At 44.3% G+C, this 24,017-nt stretch overlaps 1 protein-coding gene across 2 annotated transcripts; it reads left to right on the top strand.

The window, feature by feature from the left end:
- The first annotated feature begins 4,477 nt into the window (after nucleotides 1-4,477).
- Nucleotides 4,478-23,645, top strand: ZDHHC12 (zinc finger DHHC-type containing 12). 2 transcript variants are annotated; one of them, XR_003942614.1, is made up of 6 exons: nucleotides 4,478-4,642; nucleotides 15,243-15,379; nucleotides 20,996-21,085; nucleotides 21,370-21,536; nucleotides 21,785-22,814; nucleotides 23,475-23,645. XR_003942614.1 is itself a non-coding variant. In XM_030207905.1 (5 exons), the coding sequence occupies exons 1-5, from the start codon at nucleotides 4,546-4,548 to the stop codon at nucleotides 22,104-22,106; spliced, it is 813 nt and encodes a 270-aa protein (XP_030063765.1). In that variant the 5' UTR covers nucleotides 4,478-4,545; the 3' UTR covers nucleotides 22,107-23,645. The 2 variants fall into 2 exon arrangements, 1 of the variants encoding a protein (XP_030063765.1); XM_030207905.1 differs by having other exon boundaries at nucleotides 21,785-23,645.
- Nucleotides 23,646-24,017: the final 372 nt, after the last annotated feature.

Genomic DNA, 24,017 nt, shown 5'->3' on the forward strand with positions numbered 1-24,017 from the left:
AATGCCCGGGTTATAGGTGGTAAAGAATCCGATTACTGATGGGAACACCCCCCACGGTAGAAAATTGTTTTCAACTGTGAGAAACAGCGTGCACCAATTCTGAAATTTACCGCTGGGTGGGTGCGCTAACCAGACAGTAGTGTCAATTTGACATGCATGGTAGCCCTACTACCGCTTTGTAAAAGGACCCCTTAGTGATATTGAATTTTATTTCATAATATATATATAGATATGGGAAGTTTTCAAATAAATAAAAAAAGGTGTCAAAAAAATCTTTTATTCTTCACCTTTTAAGGCATTGCCTATCCAACTGGAATAACTTTAGATTTTTTTACAGATGGACCACACTATTGTTTTGGGTAAGCTAGAATGGCGGCAAAATCTGCCAATTGCTTCAGCCCAAGGAGGTTAGATTCAGAACAGGAGATAGCCTGATGTCAGAAAGTCGAAACCAATTAGGTTAATCTCTGTTTCCTCTCCCCCCCCCCCCCAACAGCCGTCTTCCACGTACACTCAAAACAAAGCAAACAAACCTAAGAGCTGCTGCATCTACGTCGTTCTTTATTGTTGGTAGCATTTTTATTTAATCTCACTTAAACATGCCAGCTTGTGCAGCATACGGATGTACACAGGATAAGTACAATAATAGAATAACGTTTCATAGGTAGATTAGTAATTTGTTATAAATCATAATCGTGTCATTTGGAGGGTCTGGTTATAGGGACATCCTAGAAGGTGTTATATTCATGCAGAGATTTTTTTTTCTCCTGGTAAAGGGCCCACTGCATCAGTCATAAAGTTATGAGAATTGGGTGCTCATTACCTATCTATCTATTTACTTATTTATGACATATCCCACATTAATTAGGTTGAAACCTGGGAGCATTTAAAATCTTTATTTTCCTGTGCCTAGATCAAAAGAGAAAGATGGTTTGTGGGAACTTGATCCTTTTGTTTGTGGAATGCAGTGGTGTATTATAAAACTACACTTAATATTGTTTATTAGTACTATTTAAAAGAGTGATATTGAATAATGAGGGCAGAGCTACCTTCATACAGAAGTTGAGTCAGTCTAAATGTGCCAACACTTTCCAGTTCTGTGATATATATTTATTTCTTCTTCAAGTCTGGTTGTAAAAGGCATGTTTTTTGGGGGTGGGTGGGGGTTGTTAATCTTTGTCTCCCGGCTTTGTGTTTGTATATAGATGAGTCCCGGGAATAATTATGGCTAAGGAAAAGCAGCAAGAACAGATTGAGCTGAATGACATTTATGTTTTCTAAATGGTGTTGTGATGTTCTTGTTGTAAGACCAGAGTAAATAATTTCTTAGCTTCTTGTTTAAAATTAACCAAGGAGGAACAAATCATCTGGTGGAGGGGAAATCTGCATGAAAGAAAATATTTATTATTTTGACTTATGAAAACCATTTATCCCTGAAACATGCTCAAAACAGAATAATTCATTTGTACAAAAGAGATGAGGTGAATGGCGGCAAGATCTGCCAATTACTTCAGCCCAAGGAGGTTAGATTCAGAACAGGAGATAGCCTGATGTCAGAAAGTTGAAACCAATTAGGTTAATCTGTTTCCAACCCCCCCCCCCCCCCCAGCCGTCTTCCACATACACTCAAAACAAAGCAAACAAACCTAGGAGCTGCTGCTGCTGATTCCATGTGCCTCAATGAAAGAAGAGTTTAATTTTACTTCCAATGTTTATAACACCAGGCTTCCCAAGGCAGATTACAAGAACAGTTGAGATTAACCCATTAGTAAACAAGATATCACTGAAATGTTGCCATGTATTACTGTATTGTATAGAACAGTGTAGAAAAAATGAGCACATAGTAAAAGATTATTACTAGAAACTAGTAAAAAAGGCCCGTTTCTGAAAGAAATGAAATGGGTGCTAGCAAGGTTTTCCTCGGAGTGTGTATGTTTGACAGAGTGTGTTTGACAGTGACTGTGTGTGTGTGTGAGTTAGAGAGAGAGAAGAGAGAGTGTGTGTGTGTGTCCTCTCTCCCCTGCCCCCCTCTCCAGCCACCCACCAATTCTCCTCTGCCCCCCCTCTCCAGCCACCCACCAATTCTCCCCTGCCCCCCCCCTCCAGCCACCCAGCGATTCTCCTCTCTCCCCTGCCCCCCCCCTCTCCAGCCACCCAGCGAGTCTCCTCTCCCCCCTGCCCCCCTCCAACCACCCAGCGATTCTCGGCTGTCCCCTGCCCCCCTCCAGCCACCCAGCGATTCTCCTCTCTCCCCTGCCCCCCTCCAACCACCCAGCGAGTCTCCTCTCTCCCCTGCCCCCCTCCAGCCACCCAGCGATTCTCCTTTCTCCCCTGCCCCTCTCCAGCCACCCAGCGATTCTCTCTCCCCTAGCGACCCAGCAATTCTCCTCTCCCCTGCCCCCCCCTCCAGGCACCCACCGATTCTCCATCGCTCCTTTGAAAGCCCTGCCTGTCTGTAGCCTTCCCTTCGAGTTCGTTCCCTGTGAGTCCCGTCTTTTGACGTCATTTCCTCTTTCCGCGAGGGCAGGACTCTGAGGGAACAAACTGGAAGGGAAGGCTACAGACGGGCAAGGCTGTCAAAGGAGCAACGGAGAATCGGTGGGTGCCTGGAGGGGGGAAAGGAGAGGAGAATCGCCACCATGGGTTTGTGTTGTGTGGCAATGACAGTCCGAGCAGGCGCGTTGGGCGTTCATTGGGTCCTCATTCTTGTGACGTTGCGGACAGTGACAGCCAATGAAACGCTGAATGACAGACTTACAAACCCTACACACTGCCACAGAGTCAGCTTCAGAACGTTGGAGGCAGTGGCGTAGCCAAGGGTGGGCCCACTTTGGGCTCAGGCCCACCCAGTAGCAGCACACCTATGATATGGCTGGCAGGGATCCCCAAGCCCCACCAGCCAAAAACTCCCAACAACTGTCCCTCTTGCATACCTTGTAAATAGCAGATCTTCACCTGCAGCAAGCAGCAACTGATACATACTGTTCGCACTGACCCCACAGCCTTCCCTCTCATGTATTCCCGCCTATGTGGAAACAGGAAGTTGCATCAGAGGTAAGGCTGTGGGACCAACATGAGCTGTGTGTATTAGTTGCTGCTCGCTGCCGGTAAAAATCTGCTACTTAAAAGGTATGCGGGGGGAGGGGGGATGTTTGAGAGCCCATATGGCATGCAGGCAAGAGAGGGCAAGATCTCTTGTGGGACAGGGTGGAGTTCTGGCCACCCATCTTAGGCCCACCCAAAATTGGGTGTCTGGCTACACCCGTTTGGAGGTGCTTTTTATTATATAGGATAATGGACTGCCTGTGTGCGGTCCATCTGTAAAAAAGTCAAAAGCTGTTCCAGTTGGATAGGCAGAGTGCTTTATTTGACAGCTTTTAATTTATTTCAAAGTATGCCATATGTAGATATAAATATCATGAAATCAAAACTGACTATCATTAAAAGATCTTAAAAAATGATTGTAGATGGTGGAAACAGCACTAATAAAGGCTATATTTTGGGCTCATTTGTCTACACTATTCTATACAATACAGTAATACACGGCCAAATTTCGTTGAGGATATATAGATAAATAAAGTAGAGAGGTGTGGTAGCCGTGTTAGTCCACTCTTAAAGGTTATCAATAGAAATCAAACAAAATAAAACATGGAAAAGAAAATAAGATGATACCTTTTTTTATTGGACATAACTTATCATCTTATTTTCTTTTCCATGTTTTATTTTGTTTGATTTCTATTGATAACCTAGATAAATAAATAAATAAATAGAATGTTGAGCACCTGATTCTCATATCTGTTTTAGTAACCCTTGATCTCGAGAAAAAAAAAATGTCTGCACGAATATAACACATGCTAGAGTAGCCCTATAACCAGCCCCTCCAAATGATTACAAATTACTACTCTACCTAAGAAAAACTTATTACGTTATTATACTTCCTCTCTTTCCTAACTCTTACCTTTCAGGAAATCCAGACTGCCCCAATTTGACTGCCCCTATCAGACTGACTGTTCACGTGTCCTTTAGATTGTAAACTCTTTGAGCAGGGACTGTCCTTCTATGTTAAATTGTACAGCGCTGCGTAACCCTAGTAGCGCTTTAGAAATGTTAAGTAGTAGTAGTAGTACTTCCTCTGTGTATATCATAAACTGGCATGTTTGAAAATATAAGTGAGATTAAATAAATGCCACAACAATAAAGAACGACAACGTTGATGCAGCAGCAGCTCATAGCAGGTTTGTCTTTGTTTTGAGTGTAAAACTGACTGAGTGACGGATTCGCGGGAACTGGGAAGGGGAAACAGATTAATTAAAATTTGACGTGACGCCATCTCCTGTTCTCAATCAAACTTCCTTGTTTAGGTTTGAGCCTATTGTGCCTGTCATTGGCTGATTCCGCGATTCGTCTTTATGATGAGCTACACACTCCAATCGCAGAAAAGAAATATGTAGGGTGCACCGACCAGTGGTGGTCAGCATTATTGGTTACTGTGTAGGTCGGTGTTTGTATTTCCGTGTTGACGAGGCCTCAGGCGGTTGGCCCGTCATGTTCTGCAATGTCCTGTCCACCGGCTTTGTGGTTCGTGCTGCGCACACTGTGCTGACCTGGACCGTCACCCTGGTGCTGTTCCTGCACAGCGCCGGTGAGGAAGAAGGTTTTTATTAAGTGGGCAGCTTCCGACGTTGGGAGAGGTAGCAGTATCCTGGTGTCCATGATCTCGTGCAGGGCTAGTGCAAGGGTATTATGCGACCTAGGCTTTCAGCCTTTCAGAATACTAGGGTCCCCTCCCACTTGAAAAAAATGATAATTATATTTAACACTTATGATTCCAACATCAGTATTCCCAAGGCAATCCTTTAAAAATGTACCACTGAAAGGCAGTGTATGAAATCCTATCCCCTTTTTCTCATATAAAATTGTGGGATATATACAGAAGCTGTTAACAAAACACACACACACACACACACACACACTCGCTCTTGCCTTACTAGAAGTCGTTGCCTTTATAAAAACGCAATAACCAAACAGAACCCTCAAAGTATTATTAAATTATGTGATGCACCATCAAAAATGTGAAAAAACCGATTGTATCACAGTTTTACAATGTTTCTCATTAAAATTTCATCAGTCTAAAATGTACTGCACTTATACCAAACAATTAAAAATAATGCTATGTCAACATTAAAACTGTAAATTAACATCCTGAATTAGAATGCATTTTGTTTGCTGTAGGATAGCCAACATGATATAATTTTTCAGAATCTGGACCAATTAACCATTCAAAGGGATATGTGGGTTCAAATCTTTTAACTGATCAGCAGTCCCTGTTTGTTTTAAAAAAGAGGTATGAAGGGGAGGTAAAAAATAGGCAAGATCGAAGGGGGGCAGACTCGAGAAAAATGTCAGGAAGTATTTTTTCACAGAGAGAGTGGTGGATGCTTGGGATGCCCTCCCGTGGGAGGTGGTGGAGATGAAAACGGTAACAGAATTAAAAAATGCTTAGGATAAACAAGGAATCCTATTCAGAAGGAATGGATCCTCAAGCTTAGCGGAGATTGGGTGGCAGAGCCGGTGGGGAGGCAGAGCTAGTGGTTGGGAGGCAGGGCTAGTGCTGGGCAGACTTCTACGGTGTGTGCCCTGAAAATGGCAGATAGAAATCAAAGTCAGGTATACACATAAAGTAGCACATATGAGTTTATCTTGTTGGGCAGACTGGATGGACCGTACAGGTCTCTGCCATCATCTACTAGGGGGGCAGACTCAAGAAAAATGTCAGGAACTATTTTTTCACGGAGAGAGTGGTGGATGCTTGGAATGCCCTCCCGCGGGAAGTGGTGGAGATGAAAACGGTAACGGAATTCAAACATGCGTGGGATAAACATAAAGGAATCCTGTTCAGAAGAAATGGATCCTCAGGAGCTTAGCCGAGATTGGATAACAGAGCTGGTAGTGGAAGGAGGAGCTGGTGGTTGGGAGGTGGGGATAGTGCCGGGCAGACTTATACGGTCTGTGCCAGAGCCAATGGTGGGAGGCGGGGATAGTGCTGGGCAGACTTGTACGGTCTGTGCCCTGAAAAAGACAGGTACAAATCAAGGTAACGTATACACAAAAAAGTGGCACATTTCTTGGGCAGACTGGATGGACTGTGCAGGTCTTTTTCTGCCATCATCTACTATGTTACTGTGTATACTAATTATTCAAATTAAATAAAAAATGTGTGGGATAAACATAAAGGAATCCTGTTGAGAAGGAATGGATCCTGAGAAGCTTAGCAGATTGGGTGGCAGCACCGGTGTTTGGGAGGCAGGGCTAGTGCTGGGCAGACTTCTACAGTCTGTGCCCTGAAAATGGCAGATACAAATCAAGGTCAGATAGATATCTATATCTATATCTATCTATCTATATAGATAGATATAGATATAGATATCTATCTGACCTTGATTTGTATCTGCCATTTTCAGGGCACAGACTGTAGAAGTCTGCCCAGCACTAGCCCTGCCTCCCAAAAATAGTGAGCAGCTCAGCAGGGGAGAAAGCAATTGCTAACGCTAAACGTGGCTGTTGTGTGCATGCTCAGAGCAGCATGTGCTACCCACGGCTTTCATACACACATATGAGCTGCTTATATGAAAGCAAGTGTAGCTTTTTTTTTTTCCTCACTTCTTTCCCTGTCCCCATTCTGCCCTCAAGGGTCCAGCTCTAGTCCTTCAACCCCAGCATCACTTCCAGCTCCAGCATGTGTGGCAATGAGGCTGAGGCAGGAGCTGCTAATCCTGGGAACAGCACTGGAAAAATGTCTGTCCCCACTGCAAATCTTAGGGAGCTGAGCTCCCCTATGCGTGTTACACCAATGACAAACAGAGCCAAGGAAAGTGCTGGTCAGGATGATGCCTGCGAGAGCCCCCTGGGAGAGGGGAAGCAGACCGTTTGTTGAAGAGGCTGCACAGGCTCGGCGCATGGGAGCAGTAGCAGAAAGACTGATCCGGCAGTGATGACAAGTTGCTTATGGCTTCTCCAGACCTCCCAGTAAATGTTGCTCGCTAAAGGTAGACGAAAGTGGGAAGTTGGAGAAGGCTTGAGAAAGACCAGGGGCACAAAATGTTAATCAGTTATCAGAACACTTTATTGCTGATAAATGCAAATATATGCAAGGCCCGACACGGCACTAAGTACCTGCCTCAGGGGTCTCAGCTAAATCACTATCACTAGGCATATGGTGGGGCTTCAACTCTTCCTTACTTGGGCCTCCTTGAGTTGAAGCCCCACCATATGCTTCTACAACTTATGTCTAGTGACAGTGATTTATCTGAGAATCCTGAGGCAGGCACTTAGTGCCGAAACATGGTGCCGTGTCGGGCCTTGCATGTATTTGCATGAATCAGCTATAAAGTGTTCTGATTATTGATGAACATCTTGTGTTCCTGGTCTTTCTCAAGCCTTCTCCAACTTCCCACTTCTGTCTGATTATGCTCCACCTGGGATTTCTTTTGGTTCTCCTTTTCCTTGCTGTGCATTGCTTGTAAACGGCTGTGCATCCCACAGAATGCACATTTAAATACTAATCAGCTTATTTGCATGCATTTGCAAGCAATCCCTGTTGGTTGCCACTGCGGATGAAAAGAAAGAACCCCTTTATGCATCTCTCGCTGAATAATGTGCTCTCTAAACCATTGGAACCAATCAAAAAAGCTTGTTGCTGGCCCGGTAAGTTTGATGCATCTCCCCCTCAGTGACTAGAGAGATTTACCCAAATATAGGAGGTCATAGGTTCTAGGCTGGCTTAGCCAGAAGCTACATGGGGGCCAGTGTAGGTAAGTGAGGTGCAGAGTAGGGGGCTAGATAGACCTATGATCTGAGTATATTTGGTGAGAACTTGATACTTTCTGGGCCTCTAGATTATGCTGTTTTTTTTTCCCGAATGGAAAAACTATCTTTTCTGTACTTAACTGGAGATACAACACATTCTGGGTTTGACGAGCTGAATGCCAAGCTACTTAAGACTCAGTGGGTATTGAAGCAAGAGCCTTGTTGTTACCCCAAACCTAACCCCTGAGGCAGCAAGTTTTTTATAGCAGGAACTCTTGGAAACTTTTTTCCTCCTTGTCTGTGCTCAGCACTGTGTAAGACAAAAAAAAACATGGATAGAGTTGCTTTCAAGAGTTGTTTGGTGGCTCAGCAATAAAACCCATCAACTATTGTATTTCTGGCTAGGGGTTAAAAAATTTGGCTCATTCATTTTAGTAGTTTTATTAATTTGCAGTCTTGCATTGAAATAACAATTTTCAGTAATTAATACGTTTTAAGTAACCAGAGTTGCAGTAGAATATATTATAGTTAGTGATTTTAGCCCTGTGTCAGGTGATAGATGACAGAGCTGTACTCTACTAGGTGATCCAGATCTCCTCCAGTACCCCTCTCTTCTAATGTAGAGCCAGTTTCTAAGGTCTGATTTTCTGTATAGTGGATTCTGAAGGGGCCAGTGTGGTCTTGGGGTGTAGAAATCCAAAGGTATGAGATAGAGGGCACTATTATCACTGATTTTAGAGTCTCCATGTGGAAGATGGGCACACGGAGCACTCTGTTTATTCACCGGAGATTTAAAATGGATGAAAGGTGCCCTCCTTTTTGGGCACCATGAAATAGAGTATCTGCCTGTGCTCTTCTAGGCTGAAGGTACAGGCATGATTGCTCCTAGATGCTCCAGTATAGCGCTGACTACAGCCACTTTTGGCCAAGAATGGCAAGGAGACTCCACAAAACTGCTGGGAAGGGGAAGAGCAAACTTCAGGGTGTAACCTCGAATAACCTCCAGGATCCACTAGTCTGAAGTTATTTGGACTCATGTGGTAAAACCATCATAACTGGCCTTTTGTCACTGATACCAGAGAGTAGAGGCAAACCAAATTTTGGTTTCAGCTTTGGCACCAAAACCAGGCTGAAATTAGTGTTTGGCCAAAACTTTATGCTGGATAGCTCAGTTCTCCCTCCCCGCTTCTCCCAGCAGCCTACCGTACTCCTGCCCATGTCCTCTTCACAGCCAAAATGGCTACCATGATCGCTAGTGGCAGTCTTGCAGAAGCCATTTTGAGATTGGAGTTGGCATAGACAGGAGTGATCCCCGGTCACTCCTGCCCGTGCCATCTCCAATCTCAAAATGGCTGTGACAACCTCCAGCAGAAGTCTTACAGCAGCCATTTGGCAACAGAGAGGACATGGACAGGAGCAACTGAGGACCACCAGGGGATAGACAGTAGACCCGGGGAGGAATCATTCTGTGTGCAGGGAGGGAGGTGGGGGCTTGTTCCATGTGGGGACTGGGCTCAGCTGGACCAGGCCCTAGCAGCTAGTTTCAGTTTCGGCCAAAATCAGACAGCAAATTTCACTGCAGATTTGGTGCTGGCCAAACCCAAAGAAACTGATTTGTTCACCTTCTACCAGAGTACGCATTCCAAAAGCCTCATTGCAAAGTCAGCCCTGAACTGACCAGCCTGGCCCTTCTTTCCCCATTTACGTCTGCTCTGAAAGGACTAGTTCCTCCCAAAATACCTAGTCTATTTTGTTCTGTAGCCTCTCTAAATTGTCCTCTCACAGATGGGAACCAATTGGGCATTAGATTCGCCCAAACTCTTTAATTTCTCCAGGTCTTCTCCAAACAACCACTTTCATCTGAAGGGGAGCTTACTCAAGCAGGTCTTTGAAGCTATATCCGCTGCCCAAATGCACAACTACAAAAAAAAACCTGGCTGCTACCAGCAGAGCCATACTCTTGGCTGACCTCCTGAGATCATATAAGGTGTGTGCTTAAAAAAAAAAAAAGGGCTGTCCCCATTTCCAACCAGTCCACCTCCGGACACCAAGCTGACATCCCTTCCAAGGAACTTTTAGACAGCTGCTCCACCTAGCAAAAACTAGCATTTTCCCTCATAATCCCTACAGATTATTGCCTGCAGAGACAGCACCACTACCTGGAAAGCTTGCTTCAGAAGGACTTCCATCCAGTAGTCCTGGGTTTTTTTTTTTAAAGGCAGTGTCTCCCTCCACCAGGCTCGTAATCTTCTTTGTTACTGCTGACACCAAAGCATCCAATTCTGGAACTTGCAGCATGCCCTTCTCTTCCCTTGGAATAGGATAGAGCCACAGTATAGAATGCCCTGTTTTGAACCTCAAAGTGCATGGGCAAGGCTTTGGATGGTTTCCAAATACCTTTCAAAAGAGGATCCGCTGTGGAGTTGATCTCTGGTGGGCACTTGTCAGATATTTTAAGGACTGAAAGGACCTGCGAAATTAGTGCAGGGAGCTCTTCTCTAAGGAATATCCACACCACTGAGATCTTCTCCAAGAAGCACTTCTTCCTCCTCCAGATAGTTGGCCCAGGGGGCTTCCCTGGATCCTGAGAACTGGAAGACACCGCTTCCCTGACATCCTCTAGGTCATTATCTTGGAACACTTGCAGGCGCTTCACTCTCAGTGGTTCTCCTACCATTGAACAGACTTGCTCCAGAACTGGATGTGCCTCCTGCTTTTTTCATCAAAAAGGTCTTGTGCTTTAAGAGCACAAACTCAGGGGAAGATCCCTGCACCTCTCCTGGACTTAGTTCCTGGTTGCTGCCCAGACCTGCAATCTCCTGCACCAGCATCAGGAGCAACTTCGGAGGCCCCTTCAGCCACTGCTCCACTGTTGTGACTCAAGATTGTGGGAGTTCCTGCCAAAATTGGGTCTGCCACCATCTCTGCGATCATGCTGGTTCCGGACTACAGCCTACTCCACAGCAAATCTGCTCTTCCAGTTTCACCAGCCGATCCTCCTTGCACCTGCAGCAACATCCAGTAGCTATCAAACTGCTCCAGTGGCTGCTGCATGCCAGGCAGACCACCCTTTTCCTTCTGGCATTTGACATTTTTTGGCTCACTAGCGTACTGCAGTTCTCCAAATGCCATGCCCTACTGGAAGGGGTTGTGCCTGATCCCCGGCTACCAAGCACACTTCAAACAGCACAAACAGTTCTGATTTTATTTATTTTTGTCTTTCTGAGCCTGTCTTCTGACCATCCTCTATGGGAGGGCATTCAGGCCCCTCCAAGAAGAAGGGGCCAAGGTATAAGTGATCCAGCCCCGTTGTTGGGGGGGGGGGGGGGCAACTACTGGGAAAAGGAGGTGAGGATGGGACCCAGCCACCCAAGTGTAGCACCACTGGACTACAGATAGTTCAGCTGCTCCCAGTCACCACCTCTTCTTTTATTTATTTATTGACCACTGAAAAATGTTCTTTCCTATTTTATTTGACTGGCCTATCTAGGCCCACCTGAGCAGCCCAAGACTGCAAAGGATAGCTCATCCACCATCTGCTGGAGACTGAAAAATACTGGCTGCCTGGTACACAGGATACTTACAGACTTTCAAGCCAGTGGTTCTCACTCTCCATCTGTTGAGAGGAGTGTGTATACCCACAAGTCTGGCCTGGTCTGGACGGATGCTAAGGAATGACCATTTTAGTAACCACCCTCTGGACTGACTCCATCCTTTTTTTGTTTTTTAATTTTATATTTTCAAGTGTCAGTACAGAGGAAAGGCAATAAAGATACCTCATAACAGCCAAGAGAACAATATAGTGTAGAACAGAGTGAACGTATATCCAGCATAGAAAAGCTGCAATCCCCCATTGACTTTTTTCGATTATAAACATACTACTACTTATCATTTCTATAGCGCTACTAGACATACGCAGCGCTGTACACTTGAACATGAAGAGACAGTCCCTGCTCGACATAGCTTACAATCTAATTAGGACAGACAAACAGGACAAACAAGAGATAAGGGAATATTAAAGTGAGGATGATAAGGGTTCTGAACAAGCGAATAAGGGTTAGGAGTTAAAAGCAGCATCAAAAAGGTGGGCTTTTAGCTTAGATTTGAAGACGACCAGAGATGGAGCTTGACGTACCGGCTCAGGAAGTCTATTCCAGGCATATCTGCCATTTCTGCCATTTTCAGGGCACACACCGTAGAAGTCTGCCCAGCACTAGCCCTGCCTCCCAACCACTAGCCCCGCCTCCCCACTGGCTCTGCCACCCAATCTCCGCTAAGCTTGAGGATCTATTCCTTCTGAATAGGATTTCTTGTTTATCTCACACATTTTTTAATTCCGTTACCGTTTTCATCTCCACCACCTCCCACGGGAGGGCATCCCAAGCATCCACCACTCTCTCCGTGAAAAAATACTTCCTGACATTTTTCTTGAGTCTGTCCCCCTTCAATTTTGCCTATTTTTTACCTCCCCTTCATACCTCTTTTTTAAAACAAACAGGGACTGCTATTCAGTTAAAAGATTTGAACCCACATATCCCTTTGTACAGTTAAGTTAATTGGTCCAGGTTGTGAAAAATTATATCATGTTGGCTATTTACAGTGCAGCAAGATAAAAGGAACAGAGTCTGGAGTTAGCAGTGGAGGAGAAGGGTGCAGATAAGAGATTTTACCCAGTGAACAGAGTTCCCAGGGAGGAATGTAGGGAGAGATGAGAGTGGAGAGGTACTGAGGAGCTGCAGAGTGAATGCACTTATATATAGGTCAATAAGAGGAGTTTGAGCTGTATGCGGAAACGGATAGGAAGCCAGTGAAGTGACTTGAGGAGAGGGTTAATATGAGCATAACGACACTGGTGGAATATTAGTCGTGCAGCAGAACTTTGAACAGATTGAAGAGGAGAGAGATGGCTAAGTGGGAGACTTGTGAGAAGCAAGTTGCAATAGTCTAAGCGAGAGGTGATAAGAGTGTGGATGAGGGTTCTGGTAGTGTGCTCAGAATGGAAAGGGCAAATTTTGCTGATATTATAGAGGAAGAAACGACAGGTTTTAGCAGTCTGCTGAATATGTGCAGAGAAGGAGAAGGAGGAGTCGTAGATGACCCCAAGGTTACGAGCTGTTGAGACAGGAAGGATGAGAGTGTTATCCACAGAAATAGAGAATGGGAGAGGAGGAGAGGTTGGTTTAGGGGGAAAGATGAGAAGCTCAGTCTTGGTCATGTTTAGTTTCAGATGGCGCTGAGACATCCAGGCAGCAATGTCAGACAGACAGGCTGATACTTTGGCCTGGATTTTGGCTGAGATTTCTGGTGTCGAGAGGTAGATCTGGGAGTCATCAGCGTAAAGATGATACTGAAAACCATAGGATGAGATCAGAGTACCAAGGGAATAAGTATAGATGGAGAAAAGAAGAGGTCCCAGGACAGATCCCTGAGGTACACCAACTGACAGTGGGATAGAAGTAGAGGAAGATCCACTAGAGTATACACTAAAGGTACTCTGGGAGAGATAAGAAGAAAACCAGGAAAGAACAAAGCCCTGAAATCCAAGTGAAGACAGCATATCAAGGAGTAGGCTGTGATCAACAGTGTCAAAAGCAGCAGATAGAAGGATGAGGATAGAATAGAGACCTTTGGATATGGCCAGGAACAGATAATTAGAGACTTTAGCAAGTGCTGTTTCAGTTGAATGAAGGGGCGAAAGCCAGATTGAAGTGGATCAAGAATTGCTTGAGATGAAAGAAAGTCAACGCAACGGCGGTGAACAGCATGTTCAAGTATCTTCGATAGGAAAGGGAGGAGGGAGATGGGGCGATAGTTGGAAGGACAGGTAGGGTCCAATGAAGATTTACCCAGAAGCATGCCAATCAACCACACAAAAAGCCCCACTAAACATTAACACTACCAAACACTGGCACACTATCCCAGACACACCATACTTCTCCCTACTTCCCCTAAATTACCCTAGAAATCAACGTACGCCTTGTAGCGTACGCCTTGTAGCGCTATAGAAATGCTAAATAGTAGTAGTAGTAGTAAATCTGAAGAATCCATGATTTCCCCGAAGCGCTGCCACAAGAGCGTACTTCCAGTTATCCACTTTAAAAGAGTGGGGGTAAAGCTGACATTCATAATGAGCCACATCCTGCATCTTCAAAACCCAGCAATCATAGGGCACTGGTTCATCAAATGCCAAAAGGACAGGACTCCATCCGATTATATCTCTTTGAAAATGCAGTCTCCCAGATTGTAAACAGCACTCTCTTTTTGTTTTTTTTTACTGCCAGTCATTCCTCTCCTAATGCACCCAAGGATTCTTCTAACTACCTTAAGATTATCAGATATGATAATCTCCAGGCCCTACTCTTTTGTGTACAGAAGTTCTTCACCCCTATACTGTACTACTCTCTTGGGCTTTTGCAGTCCAAATGCATGACCCTGCATTTCTTAACATTAAATCTTACCTGCCAAGTTCTAGACCATTCTTCAAGCTTTGCTAGATCGCTCCTCATGCTATCTACACTATCAGGGGTGTCTACCCTATTGCAGATTTTCCTACCATCTGCAAAGAAGAAAATTCTTTCCACGGTATTACTTACAGAACTGTTAAAAAGAACCAAACCATGAATTGATTCTTATCACATACCCTGTGTCACCTCCCACTTAACCAGTTTACAAATCACCTATACAGAACTGTGTCAAAGGTTTTGTAGAAACGCTTGATCCACTTTCTGGTCACCCAGTCAAAGAAATTAATCAGATTTGTTTCACCTACCTCTACTACTACTTAACATTTCTAGAGCGCTACTAGGGTTACGCAGCGCTGTACAGTTTAACAAAGAAGGACAGTCCCTGCTCAAAGGAGCTTACAATCTAAGGACGAAATGTCAAGTTGGGGCAGACTAGATTTCCTGAAGAGAGGTATAGTGGTTAGGTGCCGAAAGCGACATTGAAGAGGTGGGCTTTGAGTAAGGATTTGAAGATGGGCAAGGAGGGGGCCTGGCGTATGGGCTCAGGGAGTTTATTCCAAGCACGGGGTGAGGTGAGGCAGAAAGGGCAGAGCCTAGAGTTGGCGGTGGTGGAGAAGGGTACTGAAAGGAGGGATTTGTCTTGAGAGCGGAGGTTACGGGTAGGAACGTAAGGGGAGATAAGGTTAGAGAGGTAAGGAGGAGCTGTAGATCGAGTGCATTTGTAGTGCTGCTTGGGATCCTTCAATCCAGTGGATTCTAGAATCTGTGCTGTATTCTTTGTTAGCAACATTTCCATTAATTATCCCACCAGAGAGGTCAGGCTAACCAGCCTATTGTTTCTGATCACTTTCTTAATTCCACTTTGCGGTGAGGGACCACATTTCCCTTTTCCAGTCCTCTGGGACCTTTTCCGACTCTAAAGAAGCATTGAAAAGGTCAGATGCTGACAGATCTTTTCTGCTGATATTCCAGATCTGCACCATCAGAAGCAGTTTGGTGACTTGTCGCATCCTCTGCTTTTTGTGCTGCTTGTGCTCTGCTCTGTGTTGCTCTACTTTGCGGTGTCCCTCATGGATCCAGGCTACGTCACATGTGATGGGAATGTGAAGGTACAGTATAGATACACACCTTCCTACTGTTACACAGTAAGCTGATGAAGTATTGAAGGTAATGAAAAAATTAAGTACTGAATGATCCATCATTATGTACTATACTGCATTTAATTTATTAAAGAGGAAACATTTATTTGTAGCAACAGGGGAGGTCACCATAATGATTCCTAGTTTTTGGCTACCTGCATGTTTGTTTGTTTCTTTCTTTCTTTCTTAATTAAGAATTCACTTTTCCATTCCATTGGGTGACTGGGGGCCTGAAACGTTGGGAGGTTTGGCTAGCTGTGTAACACGCTGGGCTCTTTTAAGCTGATTATCCAAAAGTGCAAGTTGAGATCAAAGCAGATTTAGAGAGGTGGGGATGGTTATCGCTTTATTTTTTTTAGTAGGATTGCAACTTAAGATGAATATTTTTCCTATAGTATCTTTTTAGGTCTTGCCAGTAGCAGTGCCTAAATATTATATTTCATCTTTGCAGGATAGTATCTACAAGTTCATTTGAGGGTGAGTGTTTCACTACTACTTAGCATTTCTATAGCGCTGCCAGGGTTACGCAGGCCCCCAGTCACCTAACAGAATGGAAAAGTGAATTCCAAGTCATTCTTAATAGCATTGTCTAAAGAGCCTCATGCTTTTTCCCATATTTTTACTTAAAAACGTGAAACCTGAGAAAATGCAACAATCATCTTTTTATACCTTTATTGCACACTATTAAAAAAAGCCCGTTTCTCATTGAAATGAAATGGGCGCTAGCAAGGTAATTACCTTCTGCCATTAATGTTTTTAAGGGAAGTTCCAGCGTCCCCCCTCCCTCCCTCCCAGTTCCAGGGTTCCCCCTCTCTCCCTCCCTCCCTCCCTCCCAATTACAGTGTCCCCCCCTCCGTTCTTCCCAGTTCCAGGGTCCCCCCTCCCTTCTTCCTAGTTCCAGGGTCGTCGTCCTTCCCTCCGAGTTCCAGGGTTGTCGTCCCTCCCTCCCAGTTCCAGGCCCCCTCCGAATTTTAAAAGTCATCCTGACCTCGTCGGGGTTACGGCGGCCGGCAACAGCGGAAAAAGCGTGCAGGCTCAGCACTTCAGTTTTCCTTTCTCTGTCTCTCAGCTCTGGTCCCGCCCTCATTTCCTGTTTCCGCAAGGGCGGGACCAGTGCTGAGAGACAGAGAAGGGAAAACTGAAGTAAGTGCCGAGCCTGCACGCTTTTTTTTTTTGTTTCAACAATTTTTATTGATGTCACAACCATTAATAAAACCAACAAACTCAGTTTACACCAAATTAAACATATCTCAACTTAATGCACGCCATATATTAGGCTCGCCATCAACAGTTTTAACATTTTTCTCCCCTCCCTCTTACCCCACCCCTAACCTATCCCATCCCATCCCCACCTACTGCTTCATTCCCAACACTTATAATAAAGCTCCAACCAATTAAACAGGTCAACAATTTCCAAAAGCCTTGACCTGAGGTAAGTCAGGATGACTTTTAAAATTCGGAGGGAGGGGGCCTGGAACTGGAAGGGAGGGATGATGACCCTGGAACTGGGAGGGAGGGGGGGACGGACGACGACCCTGGAACTCGGAGGGAGGGAACGAACTTCTGGTGGGTGAATATTATATGCAGCCTTCCCTTCCCTCCGAGGGCGGGGCACTGAGAGCGAGTGCGAGGCCTGTGGTTGGTCCCTTCTCTTTACGTCGCGTTTCTTTCCCTGGCAACTATACAGAGTTCCCTCGAGGGTGGGGCGATTACAAACACTACACAGCTTTACTGCCACGCAGCCACGGAGTCAGCTTCAGAACGTTGGAGGTGCAAATTATTATATTAGATATTATATTAGATATGTATCAGAGAAAGCATCAGCATAAGTGTATATTAAATTATTAATTCAATGGAAGATTAATGCAGAAACATGACTTCTAATTGAGTAATCCTAATTCTTATTTGGACCTATTTCAACCATGACTAAGTCACAAAATATGTGCCCCAATAAGTTTTTAGGTGTTCTAGAGGGCTCACAAATCAAAAGAAAAGTGTTTAAGGTGGGATTCGTTCCTGGGTCCCTTTATGTGAAGTCACTGCACTGACCACTAGGCTGACTCCCTTTGCTCTGCAGGGATGTCGCTATGGCCAGTTTACTAGGACTGGTGCCACACAGCCATCCCTGTAGCTGCTTCTTTTTGTGCGGTTTTCTCTAGGACTTTTTCTTTTGTTTGTTTTTTTAATGGTACCTAAAGAAATACGTACTGAGCACAAAAATGTCTGGAGAGATTTTTGAAACAAAAAAAAATGTTTTTCCGGTTTGAAAATTGCTACGTTCAGAATGAGAATTTTAGATGTTTTCAGCAAAACATCTAGAGTTGGACTTGGATGTTATATCAAAATTGCATCTCCACGAGTCTATTCCCTGATTTTCAGCTCTCTGTAAGTATTCCCATTTGGAATAACTCCCTTTCATCTGCATCCTTCGAGTCCAGTCTAGGTCTGATGTTCCCAATTTATAAGAAATGGGAATGATGGGGGTCAGGTGTTTGAGGACTCTTTTATTGCCCTTTGATACCCTAGCTCATACATACCAGTTCCCCTATTCACATTATTTCACTTATGTTCAACTTATTTACTTGGAAGCAGAAATATCAGAACTTGGTTGAGGGGGGATGCAACTTTTCTAGAGGACATTAGCAAAGATTTTCACTCAATGATTGGTCTAGTTACTGTATTTGTGTGACCTGAAGCCCCCTAAACTGCAACATAGGGTAAAATGAAAACAAGAACAGAGTGAATTATGAAGCTTCCAAATGGGCAGACATGGAATCTACTTTAGCAAAAATAGCAGTCACCACCAATATTCAGAAAAAGGCATTGGACTACATGACAGACATCTCTACCTTACATAGTAGCCTAGTAGATGACGGCAGAAAAAGACCTGCACGGTCCATCCAGTCTGCCCAACAAGATAAACTCATATGTGCTACTTTTTGTGTATACCTTACCTTGATTTGTATCTGTCATTTTCAGGGCACAGACCGTATTAGTCTGCCCAGCACTATCCCCGCATCCCAACCAGCCCCCCCCCCCTCCCACCACCGGCTCTGCCACCCAATCTCGGCTAAGCTTCTGAGGATCCATTTCCTCGGAACAGGATTCCTTTATGTTTATCCCACGCATGTTTGAATTCCGTTACCTTTTCCTCTCCACCACCTCCCGCGGGAGAGCATTCCAAGCATCCACCACTCTCTCCGTGAAAAAAATACTTCCTGACATTTTTCTTGAGTCTGCCCCCCTTCAATCTCATATCATGCCCTCTAGTTCTACCGCCTTCCCATCTCCGGAAAAGGTTCATTTGCGGATTAATACCTTTCAGATATTTGAACGTCTGTATCATATCACCCCTGTTTCTCCTTTCCTCCAGGGTATACATGTTCAGGTCCGCAAGTCTCTTCTTATACGTCTTGTAACGCAAATCCCTTGTCTTTCTTACTCTTATAACTATCTAATAAATATTTATTGTAAACCACTTAGCTGAATGCCTGATAGACGGTATATCAAGATTAAAATAAAACTTGAAAATAAGGTTACAATTATGTACCTCTAGTACTTGACCCCAGACAGGCTTAGCCATTGGTACCCAAGGGCTACATCAGATTGTTGAGACAGTGTAGTGAGAGGGGAACTTTGGGACACATTTGTAGCCATGCAGAAAAGCAAGGTTGTATTAGAAGAGCATACAATTCCAAATTAAGTTTTTTACAGGGCTTCAGGTCCCCTGGAATTTTTTTTTTTTTTATTAAATAGGAGTATTCCAGGTTTGAATCAAATTAGGGCTGTATTTTGATTAAAAATTGTAATTGTGATTAATTGTGTGATTAAAGTTTTTAATTGCATGAGTGGAGGAGTGGCCTAGTAGTTAGAGCACCGGTCTTGCAATCTAGAGGTGGCCGGTTCAAATCCCGCTGCTGCTCCTTGTGATCTTGGGCACGTGGCACGTCACTTAACCCTCCATTGCCTCAGGTACAAACTGGGACAGAGAAATATCCAATGTACCTGAATGTAGCTCACCTTGAGCTACTACTGAAAAAGGTGTGAGCAAAATCTAAATAAATAAAGTTGGTACGTAGCCAGCTGTTCATGGGGAGAGGGACATAGGGATGGATTGGGGGTGGGGGGATGCATCTCCTCTCCCTCCTCTTACCCCTGCATTAGGTATCATACCATTGCTGGTGGGGATGCCAAAGCCAGTCAAAGAAATCCACTGTCAAAGCATCCTCCTTCCTCATTGTGCTGCCTCAGGAGCAAGCAAGGAAGTCAGCGGAGTTCTCAAGCTGCCGATGCCTGCACTCCCCAAGCATGTTTGGGGAGTGCAAGCATTGATGTCTGGAGGCACTCCACCCCACTGACTTCCTCACTCCTGAGACAGTATAAGGAGGAAGGGGTGACTCAGGCAGCAGATTTCTTCGGTAGTGGGCTTCAGCTATCCCACAAGCCATTGAACAGGTACTGTAGCTTTGGAGGGGGCCTTCACCCATTCTCTCTCTCTCTCTCTCTCTCTCTCTCTCTCCACATGCCCCCCCTCTGCCTTCACCCATGTTCTTACTCCATGTGCCCCCACCTATTTTCTCTCTCTAATGTGTCCCCCTGTGCCTTCTCCCATTCTGTGTGCCCCCTGTGTCTTCACTCATTCTCTCTGTCCAATGTGCCTCTCCTCCCACGTTGTCTCTAAATTTCCCCCTCCCTCCCGCCATCTCTCCCAGACCACCGCTGGCTCTCCCTTTCCCTCCCAGTTTACCTTGTTACTTGCAATAAGTCTTTGCCCTTCAGCGGCAGGATATTGAAACGCTGCCTGGGCTTGAACCGGGCCTTTCCTTGTTCTGACCCAGCACCCTCGTCTGAAAACAGGAAGTCAGGTCAGAAGGAAAGGCCAGGTGCAGGGAGAGACAGTGTTTCAATATGCAGGCCACTGCAGAGCAAAAATTTACTGCAAATAACAAGGTAAACCGGGAAGGGAGGGGAGAGGATAGCTGCCGGGATGGGAGGAAGAGATGCTGGACTGGACATGTGGATGATGGGGGAGGGCGGTTAATTATTAATCATGATTAACGATTAACGCTTTAATCATGATTAATGTGCAGCCATAATTCAAATGCATACTACTTTGGTTAGGCACTTTTTGAATGCAGCCAAATTGAATTTTGCAGCTGCCTGGAAGGAGGTGAGTGTACTGCCTATTTGTAATTGATGGGCTAAGGGGGCACTATGTAGACAGGATGGAAAAGTTTAATGGCCTTGAGACCAAAGACTGCACTGAGGGGGCCAGAAGCAGCTCTGGTGTGTACCCCTTACAGGAAGATTATTACTGTGATGATAGGGGTAAATTAATTGGGAGGGATCTAAAATAAGGGAACTAGTACCCTGGGAGTTACAAATGTAGATGCCAGGACTCAGCACTGCTTCTGATTGAGCTGGATACCCCCCCCCAAAAAAGAACATATTAAAGATAATGAAATGTAAATCTGGCTATGGGAAACATACTATATAATCAGAAATAGAGAAGGCATATGAGGGAGGGAACCATGGGGGTACTGAGATTATATGTGTGTGTAACAGCTGCCCAACTTTCATTTTCAGGTTCTGGTGATTAATGAGGAGCAAGAGGAAATGGTTCCACAAACTCCCAAAGTAGTTCACATGCGGCGCTGTGGATATTGTATGCTACAGGTATCACAGGGGTCACTTAGTGTCTGCAGAGAAAGAACTTCAGTTATCTTGACTTCCTGTAATCATCTTTGGACTTATCTGTCCAGGCAATTGAGTTTGCTAGTGACGTATTCAGATGAGAGAGCAGGATGAGTTTCACAAAGTGCATGTGCTTGAAGTCGTCTGTTTCATTCTACAAGAAGGAGTCTTAAGTAGTTCTTTGCATTTGTAGAAATGAAGAGGATTTTCTTGTCATCTACTTCCGGTTTCTGATTTTATGAAATCTTCTGTGCTTTGTCACACAGCAGCCAATGCGAGCTCGGCACTGCAAGGCATGTCAGCATTGTGTGCGGCGCTATGACCATCACTGCCCCTGGATTGGAAATTGTGTGGGGGAGAGAAACCATCCACTCTTTATCATTTATCTGGTCATACAACTGGTGGTGTTGCTCTGGGCCTTCCACCTAGCCTGGTAAGAGCTCTGAGAATTTTACTTTTTTTTTTTTTTTTTGTCTTTGGTTCCCTCGCCTTCCTTTACAAGAATATTTCCTGCACTGTGATATCAAACCTTCCTGGGGAATGGCTTCTGTAACACTCCTCTCCCAAGAATACTTCTTTTTACCTTGATTTATATTTATATTGCATATTTATTAAACACTGTCACTGATTCTCCTTTAAACCAACTTGCATCCCATCAGTGATTCTGTCTTGTACTAACAGGTCAGGGTTCCACCCAGGAGCATCCTGGACAGAGTGGATGCAGCTGAACATGTTTCTGCTATTGGCCTTTGCCATCATCACTATTTTCACTGTTGTTGTGATACTGTTGCTGGTTTCACATCTGTATCTAGTTTCATGTAATGTCACTTCTTGGGAGTTCATGTCCTATCATCACATCTCTTACTTGAAGCACTGTCCCTCAGAGGAGAGCCCCTTTGATAGGGGCATCAGCAGGAATCTGTATAGCTTCTTCTGTACCTGCCACACTGTTGCCTGGGAGAAGATTTACTTCCAATTCCAAGCTGGACATAGCCTGGTTTAATCACAACAAATAAACTTGTTCTGTTTACTGATCGTATTCTCATTGGTGGTGGAAAACAAGGTGTGACTCCATCAAACTGATGAACTCAGCTGAGTGCTTCATCCGAATTTGGTCTGAACCAAAAGTGAGACTTATGGGCTTAAGCTATACAAACACATAATCTTGTTTTATTGAGTTTGTATAAGGGGTTTTGGGGGGAAAAGAAAGTTTGCTTCTTTCCCTCAATGCTACAGAATGAAAATTGCACCAGTAACACTGGAACAGATAGTTTGGACATTGCTTTGGTGCATGGATCCTGAGGCACTTCATTCTTGCTGGACTTAAATGGGTTGGGACGATAGACAAGGAGAAAGTTAAAATTTGTAACTATATTTATATATGTAACTAAAGAGGTAAATGGGAGCTGTGTGCGTTAGATAACAGGTACCAAATTGTACATATATCTACAGAAATAAAACTCCATAAACCAACCAGGATAGCAGAATAATTCCAAGAGTGGTTTTCTGGTGCTTCCTCAAGGTCCCAACAAAATATTCAATAAAAAGGTATCACTTTATATGTTTTGTTTGACCTTTATATCTGTGCATTAACATATGACACACTACTTCCTTCTTGGACAAGCTGGATGAGTTGTTTATACACTGGTGATGTTATCTGATAGAGTCAGGAAGGGATTTGCTCTGCAAAATACTTAAACCTTTTAAAAAGGTCCTTCTGCTTGTTAGGTTGTGACATACAACTGTCTCCGGAAGCGGTGTTGCTGGATAAGTATGAAGCATTTCACATGGGTAAAAGATCATGTATTTTGCTCATTAGGAAAGCGGGACTCCTGGAGAAGAAAGTGATTTTGGGAGTGTGGGTTGGGGAAGAAGCGCCATCATTCTGGGCATGGAGAAATCGATTGCATGCGCTGATGCTGCTGGAGCGTCAATAGGCTAGACAAACCCCCAAAAGACTAAAATTATTTCAAGCAGTTTGGGATGTTTATATCAAATCCCTTCCGCACCGGGCCAGAAGTCTATTCTGGAACTCTTTTTAATTCAAGGATAGATGAAGTAGGGTTGGGATGCTGCGTTGCAATCAAATGAATGACCAAACACAAGAATTAAGAACTGTGGCTGCTAAGGTGCTGGCTGGGTGGGGTCCCCCCCTCCTTTTTGTTTTTTTGGAACATTAAGGGACACTAGTAGGAGAGGGATAAGAGGGGAGCAAAGGGAGGGTATTAAAGCATTGATGGCATGTTATGTTTAGTGTGGCAATATGGATTATCGTGTCAAAGTGTTTGGTTTGTAATGTTCAAAAGCTACATGAGACAAGATGTATTACATGTGTATGTCATCAATAAAAAATTGTTGAATAATAAAAAAGGTCCTTCTGAGCATGCACCAGCAGCTTCCACCACAAAGCTAGTTCACTTCCTTCTTCTACCAACTCGCATGCCTCAGCAATTTCTAGCTTTTCCTCCAGTTAGTTTTCTAGATTACTGAGGAAGGGGGGGGGGGGGGGTGGCCTGAGAATATCTAAAGCTAAATATTGATAATCTGCTTTTTCTATTGTGTAAAGTTATATTTTCTCAATAAAAATTTTTGAACTAAAAGAGCTCCAGCACTGTTTTTTTGTTCCTGGGAGCGCTGTGAAGAAATACTACAAAGTAGTCCCAGACTACTTGTAGGTTATAGGGATTAGAACCAGGGTGCTGAGAAGGAAGGTGAGGTGTTTGAATTTTTATTTGAAATGGCCACATTGGAATTGTCTTCTGCAATGTTCTTTAGTTGATAGGAAATATTGCCAGTTACAGTTTATGGTGGTAGTGGTACAATATACACTGTATGCTTGTTTTGTGTTCAATTAAAAAAAAACATTTACACAAAAAAATCCAGCATAGCTGCAGCCAAACCAAACTTCAAGAAA

The sequence above is a fragment of the Microcaecilia unicolor genome, chromosome 6, assembly GCF_901765095.1.
Source record: "Microcaecilia unicolor chromosome 6, aMicUni1.1, whole genome shotgun sequence".
NCBI lineage: Eukaryota > Metazoa > Chordata > Amphibia > Gymnophiona > Siphonopidae > Microcaecilia > Microcaecilia unicolor.